Source organism: Dermacentor silvarum, chromosome 7, assembly GCF_013339745.2.
Source record: "Dermacentor silvarum isolate Dsil-2018 chromosome 7, BIME_Dsil_1.4, whole genome shotgun sequence".
NCBI lineage: Eukaryota > Metazoa > Arthropoda > Arachnida > Ixodida > Ixodidae > Dermacentor > Dermacentor silvarum.
The window spans coordinates 20,556,912-20,574,298 of record NC_051160.1 but is presented as its reverse complement, the minus strand read 5'-3'; the positions used below and the strand labels follow the sequence as shown (position 1 = coordinate 20,574,298).

At 46.3% G+C, this 17,387-nt stretch overlaps 1 protein-coding gene across 1 annotated transcript; it reads right to left on the bottom strand.

Moving 5' to 3' along the window:
• Positions 1–3,714: 3,714 nt before the first annotated feature.
• LOC119458683 (long-chain-fatty-acid--CoA ligase 4) lies at positions 3,715–9,000 on the bottom strand. The gene is made up of 2 exons (XM_037720545.2): positions 6,643–9,000; positions 3,715–5,270 (listed from the first exon to the last, which is right to left on the bottom strand). The coding sequence occupies exons 1-2, from the start codon at positions 7,363–7,365 to the stop codon at positions 3,873–3,875; spliced, it is 2,121 nt and encodes a 706-aa protein (XP_037576473.2). The 5' UTR covers positions 7,366–9,000; the 3' UTR covers positions 3,715–3,872.
• Positions 9,001–17,387: the final 8,387 nt, after the last annotated feature.

The following is a 17,387-nucleotide window of genomic DNA, read 5'->3' as shown; positions in this document are numbered from 1 at the left end:
ACTGAATAATGTTATGTGTTTATCCGTGTGGTCAATCATCGTGAATTTTGTCACTGTCCTGGTCATCATAAAAGAATCGCACCATGACATAAACTTGTAGAACTGTGTTTGCTCTTAGATTGGTGTATGGTGAGACCTAGGGCCAGATATCACTTTACAGATCAAGATGCAAGCTGTAGCTGCCAAAACATTTACTGTGACAGTAGTTAAAGGGCGCCTAACCCACCTATTGACATTTTTAACACTTGTGCATTGTGTACAGAATGTCGTGATGATCATCTTTTGTGATAGTGGCAGCACTGTGATCCATGCAGAAGATTTAAAAAAAAAAAGCACGTGGGGCTTTTCTGGTCGCTGCAACAGGGTCATACATGTGATGTCACCAGGGTAAAAGCTGTCAATTGGTTCATCTACAAATGACGTCTGTTTTGATCCGTCTGCTAGCATGCTTTTTCCATGCAGTCGCACGCCCTCTCATCGTCTCGCTTGCTTGTCATGTGGTTGTTGTAGCGGTTGTGACATGTTTATCCTTTCTATTGAGGATCCACCGCCCCTTGACCAAAGCCACATGGGCGAAACGGAAAGGTGGAAGAGGCACTGGGCGAAGTCAAACAAGGTGTCTGAGGTTGCTCTCACTAATGTAAAGCAAGAAGCTCTCAAATGTGTGTTTCACTATGTGTGCGGCAGCAATTTGTAGCTAAAAAGCACGGAGTCAAGGTCATTGTTAAGTAGTAGATCGTGTTTTCAAAAGAAGGAACACCAACGGTGCATGCGGTTCCCCATGTCCTGGTCATCATAAAAGAATAGCACCATGACATAAACTTGTAGAACTGTGTTTGCTCTTAGATTGGTGTATGGTGAGACCTAGGGCCAGATATCACTTTACAGATCAAGATGCAAGCTGTAGCTGCCAAAACATTTACTGTGACAGTAGTTAAAGGGCGCCTAACTTAATTCACAAGGTTTACAAATACAGTAGAACCTCGTTGATGTGATCCCGTTGTGTATGTTGATCGAGAACCCCAAAAAATGACCCAATTGACGAATATTTATCACCGTTTCACATGCTCCTGGAAAACGCAATGTTTCAGAACATTGATCGCAAATACCATGACGTAGAGGGCGTGGCCTACGTAGACGCCGTGGAATACAGAGAACGCAAAGGGATGTTCGTCGTAGCAGTAAACGTGGACGGAGAACCCTTTGCGAGCGGCACCGTAAGAATGGACAATGCCGAAGTTGCGGAGGAAGCCGCCATAGCATTAGTGGTGGCCTCCACGAAAGCAAGAATTATCATAAGCGACTCTAAAATTGCAGTTCATAATTTCGCGAAAGGACGCATCTCGCCAGAAGCACGCAAAATTCTAAACAATAACAGCGACCGTCATCACGGGACGGTCCAAATTATTTGGGCACCCGCGCACTCCTCTCTCCCCGACAAAGAGGCGGCTCACAACGTAGCTCGAGGACTTGCTCGCCGAGCAAGTGAGCCGGCCCAGCTGGGAACGAGAGGAGACCGCATGGTCAGCTACAAAGAAATAACCAATTACTGTCGGCTGGGAAGGACCCGGTACCCACCAGCTCATCCCACGCTAACGAGGAAACAGGCGGTGGCCTGGCGCCTCCTGCAAACAAACATGTATCCAAACCTGGTGGCATGCAGCAGATTCTATCCAGGGCAATACAACGATCAATGCAAATTATATAAAGGTAGGGTGGATCTGCGACATATTCTATGGGCATGCTCGAAGGCGGCTCCTTTCGAGGGCCACAAAATTCAATACCGGCAGCAGTGGGAGACCCTGCTGCTCAGCTCAGACCAGCAAGACCAGGTCTGGGCCGTCCAGCTAGCCGAGGCAGCCGCTGAGACCCAGGGGATCTCTGCCGTCTGCTAGGCGGAGGGAGGCTGCGTCTGCCCTCATGATTGCTGGCACCAATAAAAGTTGAATCTCTCTCTTTCAGAACCAACGTTCAATATGTCGCCAAACTGTGATCGTATGATATGTTTTCCGGCCGCTAGATCTCATGTTAACAAGAAAAGGCACGAGGTGCGCACGATTGAGAACAGTAGTCGCCCCCTGTGGCAGCTTTCCTGCAATACTCGCTTACCCGTTTCACGTGAAAACTCCAGCGTGCAGTAAGTGTCTTATTCCGGTACCAGCTAATCTTCTCCCGGATCGTCGCACGGCGCATTCACAGCTATCGCTGCGAACTATATTGCAATAAGCATCTTCACCTATCTGTTTTACAGTGCGTGGGGTGTAGTGCCATTGGAAGCGTATTGCACGCTTTTTGTACGTGATCACCGAAATGCGCTGTCATTCCCTGCTGCAGGCAGCGGGATGTGAGCCTCGCATTTTGATCCTGCGGCATTGGCATCGGCCACCAGCTCGATTTCGTTTCGGTTTCCCGTTGCTGTCTTGAAACATTATGCAATAGTACAGCAACAAAACACGTCTCGGGCCACCGGAGCCCCACCAGCTTGACGAGTCTCGTGCCACAACTATTCGTGCAACGTCTCGTGTTATGTAAATGTTCATGAGAGTTTAGTCGGTCAAATTTTTTAGTTGCTTCAGATTGTACTTTGCTTGGATAGCATGTTTTTTCTTGCATCATTGGGGATGATGACCAGCGGTGGTGTGGCCCCCTTGTATTATCCCTGTCAGTGTGCAGTAGTATTCATATTATTCCACAGCGTAACCCATTGAATGTAATACATTTTCACTGAGACTTCGAAGAAAAATCCTCTGAAGCTCATGGCCGAAGAAATGCATTGGCGTTCCAGTTAAGTTCTTAACAAAACGTCGCCTTATGCATTGAAGCACAAAATTAACTGGAACGCCAATGCATTTCTCCGCAAAGTTAGGGAATTAATATCTCGAAACTGGTGTCATCCTGAGAATTAATTCCAAGTAGATCCGCGTTGCGAACTCCACGGCTACAATTTGTAAATTGCAATATGGACCATCAGTTAATTAGTTAAAAACTTAATTGGTGATTTTTTGTTTTTTAGTCATTATGCATTTCAATTTTTTGTGCAAGTAATGTCCGCCTCTTCGAGTAGACCAGCTCATTAACTAGAAATGGGCTATCTGCCACAGGCAACCTTAAATAAATTTTGAAAGTGTTCGCTGAAACACCCTCTATATATCCCCAAGTACATCTTCCGAGCTACCGACCGACCAGCAGCCACGCCAAACCCAGGAGGGTATGCAAAGAAAGCTTAGCTCTAAAAATCTTGCAGCACGGTTTCTGCCACTTCACGGTGCCACTTCAGAATCCGAGTCAGGAAAACATCTTTGAGATCGGCAGAGGCAATGCTAGGAACTGGTTAAACTAGAAATATTTTAAGCTTATTGTGGAGTCGATTGGCACTCGACACGGATAAGTGGTTATCGCTGGCAGGGGTCTTAGTCCTGCGGTAGGTTCCAAATAGGCGGATGCCATTTTGGGGAACGTTTCCACGATTTATTGCCACAGCAGTGATGGCGCATATAAGTTAGCTACGTGTTTCAAAATAAAATATTTACTCCGCATGCACAGTACACGAGTATTGGGTTCCCGTACTCTGAACATCGTTGCGTTTTGTTTCAACGATAGAGCTCGTAGAACTTGCTATTCTTGAAAGGAGCGGGAAAACAATGCTACATCGTTGTGGTTATGTTCGCTGCTATATGCCCGCAGATATAGTTCCAGCGAGAAATTCAGCGCCTGACCAGTGATATTGATTTATTGTGCCTGCATGGTAAATTACGAATGAGAGACACCAAATTTTACTATTCAAGTACAGCGCGTACTAAAGTCTAGTCGCATCATCATCGCTTGCGCTACGTCTCGCGTTACGCGCGGACCAGCGCACTGTGCTCCGCAATTTAATAGAGGGCGTTGATGTCGCGCTCGTAGAAATTTTGAAGGGGCTTCCTGCGGATCTTGAAGGTGGCCGTCACCAGTCCCGTCTCCGGCGTCCAATCCTCGGCGCAGAGCTTGAGCTTGAGCGGCACTTCGGTCTTCTGCAGCTCGCTCTTGCGCGCGAACGCCAGGATCGACTCGGCGGCGGCCTTGGCCACTTCGGTGTCCTCGCACAGCTCCTTGAGAGTGAGCTCTCGCTTCGCCCTGCCGAGATCTCGAGCGAGGCGCTGAAGTTGCTGATGGTTGGGCGCCACGAGCGCCACGAGGTACGTGTGCAGCGAGCTGCCGTACGCGAGCACGTTGTCCACGAGCGGACACGCCTTGAGCACCGACTCGACGTGGCCCAGCGAGACGTACTCGCCGTACTGGAGTTTGACGAGCTCCTTCTTGCGGTCGATTATCCGCAGCGTGCCGTCGGGGAAGATCTCGCCGACGTCGCCCGTGTAGAACCAGCGGACTCCGGATTCGTGGCGAAATGCTTCGCGCGTGAGCTCGTCCCTCTTGAAGTAGCCCAGCGCGACGCACGGGCCCCCGACGACGATCTCGCCGCGCGGGTTGGGCTTGTCCGCGGTGCAGTAGGAGCCCTCGGGCCAATCGACGAGCCGGAGGTAGCACCCGGGAACCGGGGCGCCCACTCGGCCCACGCTCGTGTCGTCGATGTCGTTGACCGTCGCCACGGCGCACGTCTCGGTCAGGCCGTACGCCTCGATCACGTGGCAGCAGAGGCAGGCACGGGCGAAACGGCGTGTTCCAATCGACAATGGCGCCGAGCCGACAACCACAACCTTGAGCCTCGAGCCCAGTGCGCGGCGCACTTTGTCGAAGAGCACAAGGTTGAGCAGAGGTGTGTCGAAGCCGCAGTCGAGCCAGAAATTCTTGTAGTCGACGCAGTAATCGAATAACGCCTTGAGTAGGGGCCCCTTCGAGGCGACGGCGTCGGAGATGCCCTTGCAGATCCTGTCGACCACGAGCGGCACGGCGGCCATCTGAGTCGGCCGGAGTAGGCTCGCATCTCCGAGGCAGCCTTTGGCCACGCCCGTCGAGGCGTCGGTCAGGGTCAGCGGTGACGAGAAGCCAATGGGCGTGCCTGTACCGAAGACGAGCGACTCGACGGCCAGTTCCAAGACGTGAGCCAACGGCAGGTAGGCGATGTACGTGTCCTGGTCGGTGCAGTATGGCTGGCGGACGGGGCCGAGGCCGCTCATGGCTGCGATGATGTTTCTGTGCGTGGCCACGACTCCCTTGGGCACGCCGGAGGACCCGCTGGTGTACATGACGATGGCTACGTCGTGCGGTGTCGGCGCGGACTTTTGTGCCACGAAATTCACTTTCATGTTTTCCAGGTTGGAAAACGGAATTACCTGCGACAAGCACACAGCAACGCGACTTGTACCGTTAGCGCACCTCTGTTTTAAGTGCCTAGCCCGATGGTGAATTTATCTTTCTAGCAGTTAAATGGTTCTGACTGGTTAAATGACTGCTATCTTTCTCCAGTTCAAAACTGGAGACTTTAAGCCTCAACGCACCTTGAATAAGGCAGGAAATGTTTTATAAGTGTACAGGCATTGGTGGGCTTGAACAGTTTTTGGTTGGGTTATTCAGCTTCGCTGACAAATATAGAGATAGCTAAATGATAGCTAATTTAGTTTTGCCAAACTTGTGGACAGGGAATGCATGCAGCATATTCTAGATTATAGCAATCTGCCGTCAAAACTCTGCAGATAAATGCACTCTGGCGCGCCGTATTATATGGTATATGCTTTATATAAAACGCGCACGTTTCCGTGTGATATAAGCGATTATTACAGCGAGGCTGTTTACCTCTAGCTCCCTTATGCATCCACAGCATGCGTTCCCAGGGGGGTAGCCTGGCGCCCTGGCCGGCTTATACGTCCGTATCCCGGTGCGTGGACGACAATGCTGACGGCGCAAACAGTAAAAACGTTCGGATCGACATCGCATTTCTCAGGAAGGTTCCTTTAAAGAAAGTAAATTAATGGCTTTGCAATTCAAGCATTTCGGTCTGGGTGGGGATCGAACCCGGGCTTCTGGGTTGCGAGACGACCACGCTTCCCCGACGCCACGGCGGCGCGGAGGTTCTGGCTGACTAAAGGTGTGCCTAGTGCGTGCGTCATTGCAAACGTCACGTCGCAGCCATCTGGCTGACTAAATGTGTCACCAAAGGGATTATAACGCTTTCACATTATCATGCGTAAGCAGTCCTAAGCGCCTCTGCCGAATTCTTTATTGTACAAGTATGGCTTTTTGGGCTAGTTGGTTAGATACATCAGAGGTGGTCATAGCGCTAGAAGACACGGACAAGAACGAGAGAACAGGACGAGCGCTAACTTTCAACTCCCTATATACGCATATCGCCTGTTTGTCGATAGCTTCCGTGGTTGCGTATTTTACAGTGGCATTTGCAAGCGAACTGCAAGCCGCGATAATATCGCGTTTTACGGGGCGAAGCGGGCAACAAAGCTCGGTGTCGGCGTAGTGTGGTGCCGTGTGAAAAAAAAATATTTCATAATGTATGCAGCCCATGTATGCAACCCGCACAGCTTCTCTGGTAATCCGTTCCCGTATGAATGTTGCGGCCCCACGAATTTTTGGATATGGGCGATTAACGCTTGCGGGGTTTTCTAATTCGTTGATCCCGCTGCATATGTCTTCATTGTAACTTCTCGGTATCATTTACGTCTGGGAGGTCATATTTACGCTTGCCTCACTTACTTGTGGTCCTTGAGCGGGTGGATCTAATGGCTTGGAGTTGGGGTCCTCCATGTAGACAACGTGCTTAATCGACGGCATCTTGTCCGCGATGCTTAGCACCCGTGGCAGAAGTTCCGAAGATGTGACCAGATGCGTCGCCTCGGTCTCGTTCATGGCGCTCACTATGCCTTCGTTGGGGAGCGTCGCGTACAACGTCACCAGCGGCACGTTGATGCGGAAGCAGGCCTGCGCCGTGAGCAGCCATTCGATCCGAGTCTCGGCCAAGATGGCCAAGTACTGGCCGGGCCTCGCACCTATCGACTGGAGGCCGCGGGCGGTGAGCTCGATCTGTCGGTCGACCTCGCGGTACGTCAGCCACTCGTAGTCGCCCAGAAGCGCCTTCTTGAAAACCTTGCCGTTGCTTTGTTTTTCTTCTGTCCGGCCCAACACGGTTCTCGTCCCCAGAGAGCGCCGCAGGGGCCAGGTGCAGATCGCCCTTCGGGCCAGTTCGTCCAAGGTGGTGACGCCCGCCAGAGCCTGGACCTGGTGGCACTGGTTTCCGAGGCGCCAGTAAGGCGTCGACGGGTCGTTCTCCACGACTGGCTTGGCGAAGCATGTCCGCGATCGCCGCCAGTAGTTCCAGGGCTTCTGGAACACGAAGTAGATCGGTAGCGTGACCGCAGTGTAGACACCGGCCAGAATTTTAACGAGAACTAGTACGATTACGATCAGAGAAAGAGTCATGACTGTGTCTTCGAGCAGGACCTTCGCATCAGCGATTCACGGGCTCTTGCGTGCGCGGTACGGCGTAATTTTGGACGGTATACAGTGTTGTGCAGGCCTTCTCCTGCCGTGAGACTTCTTCACCTCTCGAGACGGGGCTTGATAATGATAATGATGACAATGATGATGGTGATGATGATACCATCAGAAAGCGACGCAAAGCCACTGTTTGGAGATAGGCGAATATTGGTTGGTTGGTTTGCCTCTATGTGTGGCTCACACCCGCCTATAAGTGAAAACAATCAGCAAAAAAAAAAAAAAAAGACAAATGAAATTTTTTGTGAGACTTAAGGAAAAGTACAATAACGTAAAGTTTTAAGAATTGAGCAAGGAAATCGTCTTGAATAAAATGAAAATTTCACATTGGCTGTGCAGATATGACAGTGTCCAGTAAGGGAGGCATCCAATTATAGAATGTTATGAATAGAAAACTTTTTTACAATACGATGAATTGGTTCTTTTAAAATAGCTTTCCTTAAATAATGAGATACGGTGGCATCATACGAAGAAACGATCTATCGTCTCGTCATTACCACATAATCGGCACAGCTTAGCGGGCGACAGACCAGCTCTATGAAGATAATAGTTCAAGGCAGCTACTCTATAACCCCATTTAGTGTCAAGAAGAATTGGGTACTTCCCCTATGTCTTTTGAGTCTCTCCTTAATTCTTAGATTTTTTAAAGGAAAAATTTAGTAGGGGGTGCTGATTAGAGGAAATATCATGTTCATAGAAAGAGAGATAGAGAGTAATCTTGTAACGCTTTCTTTTATTTCTACCATCGGATTTTGCGACGTTTGCGATTAATCTAAATGGTAAGAAGTACAAGAAGTGCGTGTCCATAAGTAATGAAAAAATTTAATTAACAGGTATAAGTTACATCTTACTGATATCGGCCGCCTGTAGTAATGTGTTGCAAAAAAAAAAAAAGGCATTTTAATCTCCTCTGCACTGTCTAAAATTTCTGGCACTTCCCATTTGAAGCAGGTGGTATATACCGGTTTATCTATTTTGATGGAAGCAGACGATAGCTATTTGTTGTGGTAGATGTCACAATTCTTTTACATCAACTGGAATTTTGAAGAGGCGGATATTACTTTAAATCGTGCAAGAGAAACTGCAGAGATGACAGCTAATTAAAAAAAAAAAACATTCGCCGAATATCTTTGCAATTAATAACATTAAGGAATACGTCACAATTACGGAATAGAACCCGAGAATTTAATGAAGTAATGACAATTTAGCAAGATTTCCGTGCTTACCACGGCTTTCGAGAATACGTCTTCAAAATCTGTGGCGAAATGCATTGATGCTGTAGCTAATACTTATCAGCACTGCGGGAAGTGGAGTGCATGATAAGTGTTAACTGAAGCATCAATGCACATCATTAACGGCTATTGCCTGAAACCGGTAGGTCAGTAAGTTATTGATCCACTTATAACTTTACTGTTAGTCTTGAGACGAGCTAGTTTTTTTTCATCAGGCGGATGAGAGGGACCTTATCGAATGCTTTGGCGAAGTCAATAAATATGGCGTCTGTTTTTGAGGACGAGTGTAGTGAGTAATGAAGGTCCAAATAATTGCGTTTCACAGGAACGACCCTTCAGAAATCTATGCTGGTTAGAAAAAGAAATTGAGTTTTGTTAGGTAGTTCATTATGGCTGATGATATTATATGTTCCAGTAGTTAGCAAATAGCAAAGTTGGGTCACCTGATTTGAAAATTGAGATAACACGGGCAATTTTCCAGTCAAATGTCACGCATCCTTTATTTAAGGATTGTTGAAATCATCATCATCAGCCTATATTTATGGCCACTGAGGACGAAAGCCTCTCCCTGCGATCTCTAATAACCCCTGACATCTTTAGTTATGTTAAGTAATTTTGGGCATAAACCATCAGTGCCTGGTGCAGAATTAGCTGGTAGTCTGTCAATGGCTGTAGTAATACCCTCATGGGTAATAAACACGTCAGGCATAGTTGAATCTAGCTATGGAGAGTTGTTGGTAGTGGATTTTCATTTGTGAAGACGGAACATAGTACTGAATTGAATTCTTTGGCAACTTCTGACGGGGGAACAAGCGTGCCGTTTTTAAATTGCGATATGGACGGTGATGATGAGTAGTTCGCATTACTGAATTTCCAGAATTTTCCGGTGTTGTTCTGTAGTAGGTTAGATATATAATTATTGAAAACGTTCACTTTGGTGGCGTAAATTTCTACTTTGTACAGTTTGAATTGTTCACAATTCAGCTTGCAATCACTGTTGGTTTGGCTTTTGAATAAGGGCGCTTTGTTTTGTTTATACAGCGCTTAATGGGGGTCGTAAGCCACGTGCCTTGCGTTGACGACGTGATAAATATTGTTGGAAGGTACGTTCCTTTCAGTTCCATGAGCTTATCGCGAACAATTTGCCAATGATTGTTTCCGTCGCGAAGGTGAAATGAAGTGAAAAATTGCGTGAAAGATGAACATTTCAGAGTTTATCATTTTATAGTTAGCGTGACTGTAATAAAAAATTGGTTTCTCTATGCTCTCGGTTCTGTAGCTTTTCAATGACACTTCACAGTGTACGACGTTATGATTGCATGTGCTATCTAGAACATGTACGAGCTTGGTTCTGTTGTCAGCACAATATACAAAGTGGACTCGCCACGTGTAGGTAGGGCGACCATGTGATACGAATTAAATGAAGACGAGACATCAAGAAACTCTTGACATTCGTGCTTTGTTATGCCGCCCTGCCGTCTGCACGACCGCCAGTCGATCCCTGGATAATTATAGTCCCTAGTCGATTCAGCCAGTGCCTAAGATGAAGGCCACTGATGTGTATTTTGGTGAGGAAATCAAAGTTGTAACCGATGAAGGGATTCCCATTAAGGCCTATTATATGATTCGACGTCATATGACCACCACGAGTACGTAGTGAGCTCCCTGCAAGGTAACTAGGCCTGTACGCGATCCTCGAGTGAGCTATTGAGACCCGAGTCAGGAGGAGCATTCAAAATTCAAGTACCTACACAGCACCCGACTTCTTATCGGTCACCCGCCGACCGCTTCGTACCTATTGACCACAACTTGTGCAACTAGCTCTGCATCGAACCACTAAGTGGCCACGAGGCGCCTCTCCAGGAGGTCGCTTTTTCTTCACCACCGCTTCTCCCCCCCCCCCCCCCCCCTCCCCTCCTCCTCTCTCGACTCCGGCGCGGTGACTAAGGAGTGGCCTGACCTTCTGCAAAAGCTAGACGCACGTACAAACAACCAAATTACAATTCGTACCATGATAGTAGTTGGTAGGGGGGGAGGGACAAGTAATAGTGGTAAATCACTAAAACTGCCACAACAGCTGTAGAGATGGCCGTGCGATGAGCTATGCGATGCGGGTGGGAAAGGGCGTATCGAAACGAACTTGCCGCAGAGGCGCCAGCGCAAGGAGCCAACGTCAAGGCGCCGTAGTTATTTTGATCCGTCTGTCAGGCGTCAGTGTTCACCGGTGCGAGGTTCCCGCTGACTATTCACGCCCGTCTGCACTGGGGTGCGCCTTTTCGGCCGAGCTGTTCGGCTGTCCGACCCTTCGAGTGATTTTGGCGGCTAACACGACGGGCGTTGAGAAGTGACTTGAGGAGAAACGGATTTAGAATGCGAAGGATAACAAGGTGCCGAGACCGGGCATTGGTTTCATTGCTTGCCGGCAGGGGGCCAGCAAACCGCAAGGCGCGAGTAGACAGTTAAGTAGAGCGCGATGTTAGGCAACGAAACCAAACATTCGGGCGGTAGTTCTGGGGAAGACCGAGGAGGAAGATTGACGCTGACGAATGCGAGCGAACGATTCATTTTGCATGCACGTGCGAATGAATTTGAATGTCCGTGCGATATGAACCGCTCAGCGGGGCGTAAAGAACGGGAGGCTTTTGGTAAAGATCGCTTCCCAGACTTGCGTGTGTGTGGACATGTTGGAATGAAAGATTGAAAGTGACATGGTGAAAGAAAGGCAAACAAGGAAGGGCATGTCGGTGTAACATCAACTTTTCTACACGAGAGAGAGAGATACTTTTTTTCTTGATCGCTTGATTGTACACCGTGTGTTTCCTGTCTGTCCTTCGGCGATTACCAGTTTTTTTTAGCTGAACCAAATGTTTTAAAATTGATATGGCAGATAACACACAATTATAACCATTGAGCTTACTCGATGAGGAGGCCAATAATTCTACGAGAAATCAAAATTATATAATTATACTAATTAACTTTTCTTATTAATTACTTTACAGCACATATTTAAATTTACGAGTTGTAGCCGGTGAGATCGCAATGCGTATCCACTTGGAACGGATTCTCAGAACTATATACATCAGTTTCGAGATACTAATTTTCAAAGACTCCGATGAAATGCATTGGCGTTCCAGTTACTTTTGCGCTTCAATGCCTAAAACAGCATTTTTCTTTTAAAAAATGAGTGGAACAGCAGTAAATTTTTACCGCAACTTTGACGGCGCATATTTCGAAATCATGGCCATCCTCCGAATTCGCTCCAAGTCGATATGCCTATGCTCGCTAGCTACGATTCGTAGATTGAAATATGCGCCCTAAAGTATAATTAATGAAAAAGATAAGTAGTGTAATTATGGTAATTATTCAATTAGGCATTTTGATTTTTTCGTAGAAGTAATGGCCGCCTCATCGAGTCATTCAGCTCAGTAACTATAATTGTGCCATTTTCTACAGGAAATATTGAAAAATTTGGTGCAGCTAAAAAAAAAAAGAAGAAAAAAGACATACCCTACATAGGGCAATCAGAGTGATTACGCAATCGATGTGTGTAACGTTTCCACAAGGAGACTTGCCTTTGCCAGGTAAAATTAGACAAAACACGCTGTACTAGTAATACAAACAAAACAGAGGTTCACAGGAACATGAACTGATGAACAATGGTCGAACAAGCTTATATTTCGACAAGGGAACTTCTCTTTCTGAGATTATTCAGCGCAGTAGATGCTGTCGCATTTAAATGTAGGAACTACGTACCACAGCATTGATCTCGCAGGGGAATTGAAAAAGGTCTGAGATTTGCATACCTGCCATGAACACGACAGACAACACCTTCCTTGAAGGTAATAGGGAGGTCAAAACCTCGACTCTATATTGTACACCTTTCTGTTTATTTAACTTCTTTAACATTCTCTTTCCGTTCTCTTGTACGCATGGCCGATAGCGTCCCCAAATTTCGGATCCCCTATTTCTAAATCTCTCGAATGCTGTAAACGTGCAATCGAACTTTGCAACAACAAACGTATACAACACCTCCCATCTGCCCCGGTGGTCTCTCATCAATTAATTTCTCGGCCCAAGAAAATGGCTTTCTCGCGGGAACTATTTATCAGAATTGACACGTGTGTTTACGCCGAACTTTTTGCACGCGCCATACCGCGTGACGCCTGCTGTACAATCTTAAGACCCCGCCCAATTTCACGCTTTTTAGGGCACGTAAACAACGCACGCTGAGCGCATCATATCCGGAACGCGAGAGGCGCGCGAGATGAATGGCCACAGTGCCCACCAGAAAAAAAAAAAGTTAATAAAAATAAGCACCCGATTTCCCCCACGAGCTTACATGAAGTACTAGGCCTCAACGAATGGGAGGAAGAGCGATTTAGGAATTGAAAGTTATAGAGGAATAGCTCATTGCCCGCACGCAACGTGCGAAAGCTGAACCGAGACGTGTGACGAATAGAGGCACACGTCATCCCGCTTCGTTCGGAGCATCCCATCTTTAGGGCAAATAGAGAAACAATAAAAATAAAAAAAAAGAACAGAGCTTGGCATTCCGCAAACCTCCCGGCTCGTCACAGCAGGGTCTGTAGTGCCTTGTGGCTTTAGGTTGAGAGCGCCAACTATACTGCTTTCATTGAAAGACCGCGAGGCTTCGCAATGCGTGGCGCGTTTGGTCCATTTGTTTCCCATTTTCACACCTCCGGGGAGGGCTCTAATTCAATTTCCCTCCGCTCTTTTGAACACGCCCGCGCCTGCCGCTAGGGGGCGCGCTTGCCACTTTCTCGCTGATAGGCTATCGATCAAGTGCGCAATGCTTATCTTTTCCTGTATTCTTGCTGTCGTATACATACATGCCTTCTTTTAGGAGTCGTGCTGCGTGCCAGGTGATAAAGACCGGGACCGCCTGTAGCGAGGCGTGACTTTCCTTCATCCTGCAGACTTTTCAATTTTTTTTACAGTCCTCACTCTGGGGAGCTTTACGGCTGTCAAAAAGTACGAGTGAAGTACAACCTTTCAAGAGTGTGAACTCCAGTATTGGTCTACGCAGGGGATTGAAATGACGGCAGAAGCGTCGGTGCTTTTCTGAGTTGTCAACAGCGGAGACAGTGAAGTCGTTGACGGCGTACGGCATAGAAATAGTAACTGCGCAGTGAGTTCGAGGCGGCAGTATGTGTAGGACATAAAACTGATAATGGGCATTTATGAAAAAAAAGAAAAAAAAATAGAAAAACTATGCCAAGCATGTACCCTTAAAGTACCACAGACGCGTTTTGACATCGGTTAAAACATTTTTGGATACACAAGATTTTTTTTTTTACCGTCATCGATCTGTGGCCAAGGGACGGGTACGACGTGTACTTATACGATAAAAATTTGTTATATGAACTTGGGGTTGGCTGGATTAGTTTGTAAACTTTATAGTCGCTCAATGCGATAGCGATATCTATCCAGATGAACCACAGCGTCCTCCACGTTTAACCTATTCGGCCGTGGTGGTGTCAATTGCCGCCATTACAGAGAACGTCGCACACGATTCAAGAAACGAAGTAAATGAAAAAAAAAATGCTTTCGATGCAAAGTTTGCATAGCATTCACGCAATTTCAAGAAGGTGAGGTCGAGTGCAGCAAAAATGCCATGCTGAGCCGAAAAGTCCAACCAAAAAAATTAATACTAGCACTGGCATTCTTAGTTCCACTTTAGGGCGTTGTCAGTGCAAAACATATTGAGCCTGACGCCTAATAATTTTGTTTTACATGAAAACGCATCGAATACCCACCTAAAAACAAACAAGAAATGTTGCAAAGTCATTTTTTTTTTGCTGCTTAGATGATAACTCATTTTAAGATGTACGAATGTGGCGTCACCAGGGCCTAGTTACTGCAAAAGCGAGACTGCCTATAGTTGTTGTTATTGTGCCTTCAAATTATGGCATGTACCCACGTGGGGGGATTGGCCATGATTGGCAATGGAAACATAATACCAAATTCTCGCTTCCCGTTAACTTATAGGTCAGCATGCTACCGGTATCTATAATGATTATATATGGGAGTGATCACTTCGTTTTCTTCTAAATGTTTTTGCTGAAGCGTTTTTAGAAACATCGTGGGCATTACTGTTGTTTATGGCATAATTATTTGTTAGGGACAGTTATTTACTCGAAAAGATGGTATACATGTATAACACCATAGGACATATCTACTAGGTGCACCGATTATTTGTTGATAACGACAAAGAACACTCGTGAAAGACCTCAGTGCTACCTGTACCATTGAGCAAAAGACGCTCGAGATCACTTCGAGAGAAAAAAAAAAAATTCAGTGTATCTAAAATTAGCCTATTTCCAAATTATTTGCAGAATCTCCGTCTTACCTTGCTTTAATTTCTGTTGTTATCTTTATCTTCGCTACAGCGTCTAACTGCCGGCTTCTCGGCTAATCACCCATAGTGGGTAGCCGTCATGGAATGAGGAGCGACCTTGGTTCGGGCAAGTGAACTTTCGAGCGAGTGAGCGAGCGAGCCAAAGCAATGCAAAGCAAAGCAGACCAAAGCAAAGCAGAGCAAAGCAGAGCAAAAGCAAAGCAAAGCTAAGACAAAACAAAGCGAGGCAAGACAAAGGCACAACAAAAGCAAGGCAAAGGCAAATCAAAATCAAGGCAAAACAAAATCAAATCGAAGCGAAGCAAAAGCAAAGCAATGCAACAACAAATCAAAAGCAAAGCAAAAGCGAAGCACGGAAAGGAAGCGAGCAAGCAAGCAAGCTAGGCCCCCAAATATCGCGCACTTGATGCGCAAGGCAATTGAGAACAGGATCTTTCGGTATCGGCGGTTAGCTTTTTTTTATTTGTTACCATTACGTTTCTTTGTTTCATAATTACAACCGCCTACATAACGTTCGATGGAAATAAAGCCAGCTTTTGAAGGGCAAAATGTAGAAGAACGCTGTACATTTTTTAACGAATACATAACGTATTCGTTCACAATCGTTGGGCCCTGGTGGCGTCATGTGATGTGATATCCATAACTTAGCTAAAATTGTAGCATTGCAATTTTTATTTTAGTATCGCGCTTCTAGTAACTTTTTCTGACTAAATTTGTCGAGGGAGAAAGTCGGTACCTAAACGAAAAAAAAAAAAAAAAAAGAAATTCAGGGCCCAGAGGGTGAAAATTCGTGACTGACAAACTTTTATTTCTTTAAGACTTATGTAGAAATGGAAAACCTTTATACACATAACTTGTATCGTAAAATAGATACTGCTGGACCTTCCGCGACTACGTTGAACTTATCCTATCGTAACAGAAAAAAAAAAAAAAACAAAAAAAAAAGCAGAAGCTTACAAGATTTTGGTTCGAACCATGTTTTAATAAAAACATGATTTTACCATTTCATTGTCACAGACGACCCAATAAAAATGCAATGATCCAATTACCCACCAATATAATGCTGCATTTCAATGTAACGACTTACTTTTGTTCGACCTAATTCTGCGCTTTTGCCGATCTCGTATGCTACTACGCGTATAATTAATCTATTATTTTATTCATTTATTGACAGGGCACAGGCCCCATAACGACGCATGGGCTATGCGCAACGCTGTAGTCAAGGGATTCACTTTAATTTACACCCCATGGGATTCATGTTACTGAAAGGCAGTCGTGCGAACACTCACACAAGTAGCTAAAAAGAGGACAGCAGAAACTGTTGTCCTTTTCATGGAGCAAGTTGGTAGGGTTCATGTATTCGAGCTGTCCTTTATGGTCGAAAGAGATAAAGTGGGAGAATCGTGGGGCATAAAAATAATAACGTGATAGCATGCAGAAACGTCTGCATACACCACCCATTCGCTGAGCCCTGAGGTCTTTGTCGTCCTGAAGTTGGAGCCATCGAACCGGCTTCGAGCTTCGTTATAGCAAACTTGCTGAATCACTCTTTTGTCCGAGCGCTCCACGAACTCTAAGATCTGCGAGAAGCTGTCCAGCGGAAAAGCGCCCTGTAATCTACAAGCTACCCTACTTTCTGACAAAGAAAGAATCTAGGTCACTTTAGAAGACAATTCTAATTAAACAGCACAAGAATTGTCGCCCAAGCACTTTATTTTCGTACTGTGTTCATCATGGCGTGAATCTGCAGTGCCATGTATGATTTGTTCATGATCCCGAGCAATCTCTGCTTAGGGCGAAGCTTTGCGGTAATCAGCACATTTGGGGAAAACTTGTCATCACTGCTCTTGTGATGTCTATGATCTCGGAAAAAGTAGCGTCCATCATTTCAAATATATAGCTGTAAACCACAAATTCATTGTCCCTCTACGCGCTTTTGTCAGGCTTGGCTGATGACAGTAAAATAGAGACTTAGGGCTCATTCACAGCGGCAGTGACAGAAGTCGCGCAGCCGACCGCGATTGGTGACCAAGGAGTGATTCGTGGTGACCGTTATTGTTCACACCGACAAGTGTGACCTGCCCATCGTCACCCCGAAATGTCTCGCGATTGATGCCGTATACGTCTGCTGGCACCACCATCGCCATGTAAAATAGGCGTCAGTTTATAGAGACGCACTGTCCCTGCGACGTTGATTGGTTCAGTAGGTTTGCGGCTGCAGACTCGCGTCTGAAAAATCGAGCATCGAGCGACTGACCCAAATCTGTCACTTTGCGACTAAAACGACCATTTGGGTTAATGAAAAATTACGGTCACTGACCAAGTCAAAAAAAAGT

What these genes read in the sequence shown, in the direction of transcription:
- LOC119458683 (XM_037720545.2), bottom strand. Translation starts at nt 7,365, where the DNA reads ATGACTCTTTCTCTGATCGTAATCGTACTAGTTCTCGTTAAAATTCTG. An exon ending in CACCCGCTCAAGGACCACAA is followed by an intron (nt 5,271 to 6,642) that starts GTAAGTGAGGCA and finishes TGCTTGTCGCAG; the next exon opens with GTAATTCCGTTTTCCAACCT.